At 52.7% G+C, this 768-nt stretch overlaps 1 protein-coding gene across 1 annotated transcript in view; it reads left to right on the top strand.

Annotated features, from left to right (window-relative positions):
• Positions 1-514, top strand: part of LOC125482028 (N-terminal kinase-like protein) — a gene marked incomplete at its 5' end in the record, with an annotated part of 9,583 nt that extends 9,069 nt beyond the window's left edge. The window contains one exon of the mRNA XM_048593997.1: positions 194-514. Within this exon, the coding sequence (XP_048449954.1) occupies positions 194-499 (306 nt within the window). The remainder of the gene's footprint in view (positions 1-193) is intronic.
• Positions 515-768: the final 254 nt, after the last annotated feature.

Below are 768 nucleotides of genomic sequence, written 5' to 3' on the forward strand. Positions count from 1 at the left end.
GTGTGTGTGTGTGTGGGGAGGATCCTTCCGGGAAGTGTGTGTGTGGGCAGGATCCTTCCGGGAAGTGTGTGTGTGTGTGTAGGGGACCCCTCTGGGACACGTGCGCGTAGGGGACCTATCAAGTAGATGAGCCTTTTCATGGTCCACCTGTCCAGCCACACATCAGTAATTCCATTGTTCCCTCCTCTTTCAGACCAGGCACAGGATCCTCATCTCCGCCTTCTCCCGTGCAACAAAGGATCCGTTTGCTCCCTCCAGGGCAGCTGGTGTCCTCGGCTTTGCTGCCACACACAGTTACTATTCGGTCAGCGACTGCGCCTGTAAAATCCTGCAGGTGCTTTGTCCATTGACAGTGGATCCTGACAAGAATGTCCGCGATCAGGTAGGCAGGCTAACTGATCTCTCTCTCCATCCACCCACTCCCCCCAGCCCGATCTGTGTCTGTGTCTCTTGTCTGCCTCTGTCTCTGTCCAATCGGGCCACATTTAGCGAAGAATAGGATCTTGCTGCAATGTATAAAATGGTTAACAGTACCTGATAAATGCTTGAGTCCATTTGCCCCCTGGTTGGAGAGTCTAGAACTGGAACACCTCGGTCTCAGGACATATGTTGAGCTGTTTCGGACTGAGGCGAGGAGATATCCCTTCACTTGGTGGCTGGTGAGCCTGTCGAATTCTCTAATCCAGGAGGACTATGGGCGCTCAGACATTGACCAAGATTGAGAGATCTTTGGACAACCAAGGCATTGATGGATAAGTGGGGAAGTGG

The sequence above is a fragment of the Rhincodon typus genome, unplaced genomic scaffold (genome assembly GCF_021869965.1).
Source record: "Rhincodon typus isolate 14 unplaced genomic scaffold, sRhiTyp1.1 hic_rhity00005088, whole genome shotgun sequence".
NCBI classification, from domain to species: domain Eukaryota; kingdom Metazoa; phylum Chordata; class Chondrichthyes; order Orectolobiformes; family Rhincodontidae; genus Rhincodon; species Rhincodon typus.